The sequence below is a fragment of the Charadrius vociferus genome, unplaced genomic scaffold (assembly GCF_000708025.1).
Source record: "Charadrius vociferus isolate BGI_N301 unplaced genomic scaffold, ASM70802v2 scaffold172, whole genome shotgun sequence".
Taxonomy (NCBI): domain Eukaryota; kingdom Metazoa; phylum Chordata; class Aves; order Charadriiformes; family Charadriidae; genus Charadrius; species Charadrius vociferus.
In genome coordinates this window covers 858,291-860,886 of record NW_009647217.1, presented here as the reverse complement: position 1 = coordinate 860,886, position 2,596 = coordinate 858,291, and the positions used below count along the sequence as shown (strand labels likewise).

At 60.3% G+C, this 2,596-nt stretch overlaps 1 protein-coding gene across 1 annotated transcript in view; it reads right to left on the bottom strand.

The window, feature by feature from the left end:
- UBE4A (ubiquitination factor E4A) overlaps window positions 1-154 on the bottom strand; it is an 18,119-nt gene extending 17,965 nt beyond the window's left edge. Inside the window, 1 exon segment of the mRNA XM_009895940.1 lies at window positions 23-154. Within this exon segment, the coding sequence (XP_009894242.1) occupies window positions 23-154 (132 nt within the window).
- Between the last annotated feature and the right edge of the window lie 2,442 nt (window positions 155-2,596).

Here is a 2,596-nt window from a genome sequence, read left to right as displayed (position 1 = left end):
GGCGGGATGCCGGCGGCCGCACCCCTGTGGCAGCCTCATCCTCCCACGGCTGTGGCAGCGATCGCAGCCCGAAGCGTGCCACAGACCTTCGGGTGGAAAGTTCCTCTGCTGCATCGTTCACCTGTGCATGAGAGGCCAGAGCGGTGGTCTGCATGTCGCCCCCGCTGTTTCTCCCCCATTTTCCTGACGCAGCTGTAGAAGTGAGGGCTGCTGCGTGCCTCCGCGCGCCCCGCGGCGGGGAACGTCAGGCTGGGTTACCAGGAGCCGGCGTGCTGCTGCAGCACCGGTTCACAGCCGAGTTCAGCCCCGGTCTAATCCCTGCGGGCTGCGAGCCGCGGGCGCGTGACCGAACTCGAGGAAGCCCCCAGCCGCCAGCAGCATTCCCGGGGGAAGCAAAGTCCGCCTCCCCCCCAGAGCCCCTTGTGAAACCTGCCCTTCGCTCTGCCGAGGCCGAGGGGAAGGAGCGGGGAAAGGGATTCTCCCGGGGGTGTCTGGCGCTGCTGGGCCCATGGCAGAGAGCGAGGAGGGGAGAGGGAGTGCTCGGTCCCTCCTGGGGAAGGTGAAGGGGGGTACAATGGGGGCGGCACTCTTGGCCGGCGCACGTGCTTTCCCCTGTGCCGCTGCCCCCGGGGAGCTCTGACCCCAGAGAGAGCAGAGTCTGTTCTGGCTGCGGCCCATCACCCGCACCCTGGGGAAAGGGGGGGACACGGCGCCACACAAAGGTGTCCATCTGCCGGACACTCCTCCCTCCCCCGGCCAGCCACAGATCATGACTTCCCCAGCACCGACTCGCGCTCGCCTGAAGTCTCTGCTAGTTTTTTTTTAAAACAGGGTTTGGATATTTCACTTTCTGGCAGCAACACAAAGAACGGGACAAAGCTACCGTCCCATGACGGTCAGAACAACCGGATTCTCCTAATCCAGGATCCCCTCCCCAAACCACATCCTACTCACCAGCGAGTCGGAACGACACAACCGCGTTGCCAAACCTGCCCGGGAATTGCGAGCGGTCCGCTGGCTGGGAGGGGCGCGCAGGCACCCAGTGCGGGTCACTTCGAAGGTGACCGCTGCCAGCCGTGGCGGTCACAGTTGGTGAGTTGGAGGTCTCACCCTGCCACCCTCCGTCACCATAACGGGGGGAAAAAGGGGAAAAAGCAGCAGCTGTGGCCCTGCGGCATCCCGCTCCCGGGAAGAGGCACAGCTTTGCTTGGACACGGGCGCCCGAGTCCCTGTGGACAACGGTGCTTCTGCTGTACCGTAATGCCGTGGGGGGAAGGCAAGACGCTCCTGTGGGAGCCGTTCGGTCCTAAACAAGGAGGAAACACACCCACGGTGCGGTGGGACCATGCTGACAACCTCCCCTCGAAGGCAGCTCTGCTAATTACACCACCTCTGGCACCAGGAACAAGTCCTACGGATGTCTGTCTCATTTGTTGGGAACAAACCCCTCACCTGTGTCTTTCCCCTCTTCCTACGCTGCCGACAAGAAATCCCTGTTTTGTCAGAGTGCTGACAGCAGTGGCGGGTAAAAGGGGGCCACTATAACACAGGGTCATGTCAGCAGCTCAATATGTAATTAAATGTTTCTGTTCCCCAATTAATAAAGAAAATAAGAGATTTTGGCTACAGGAAGAGAGCGGTTTTCCTTCTGCTTTACTAATTTCTTGTGAATGTTTACCCACCGCTGCTCGCTTGGGAACAGCCGACCCCCCTCCCCGAGTCACCGCAGAGCGGCTTTGCCGGGGGAAGGGGCTGCAGAACAGCTTCTCCGTTCCCGAAACTGCAGCTCCAAAGAAACCCCCTGGCACCGGTCCACCGGTCACGGACACAGACGTTTCCTCAGTCCCGTCCCCCTTTTTTTCCTGTTGAAGGCAGGAGGACCCTCACGGCACAGCACCGCAGTGAAATGAAAACACGGAGGGAGCTTTTTCATTCTAACATAGAACAAATGCTTTTATTGCACTTCTGGAAAAACCTGCATAGTCCTCACAAAGGGGATCCCCCCTCCTCCTACTCAGAACATTTGGTTTAAAACAACTGCCGCAGCTCAAACACAAGTACTGGCCGCCCGCAAAAGGAAATCCAACCGGGGCACGTTTTTTGACAGAAAGTCAATGAGAAAAAAATCCAAACCTAACCACCACCAACCAAAAAGGAGCCGATTCCAGCCCTCGCTGCTGTCAGCAACCCTGATCCGGCACGGGAAATCCCCCAGAGGCGAGGGGGGAGGCTCCCCGCGGACCCCAGAGGGGAAAATCCCATGGGGTGCGGTGATCTCCCTTAGCCAGCGGTGAGGGCTGCGGCACGGCGGCAACGCCAACAGTCCCGTCACTGCCAATGTTTTGCTTTGCCCTTTCCCAGAGGGGGACTCCGGCAGATTTTCTTTGGCAGTGAAAAAATACAAGAGGCAAATGCCCGCTCGGCTTGGCCAAACAGGCAGCTGCATGCGCGACTGCCCCCATCCCACAGGGCGTGGGCCACCGCTCTCCCCCACCTCCCGGCCGTGCCATTCGGGCTTCTGCTGGCAGCAGTGTGGCAAGCTCGCAGTACCCACGGACTGGCAGCTGCTCCTGGCCCGGCTCACCGAGGCAGCCAG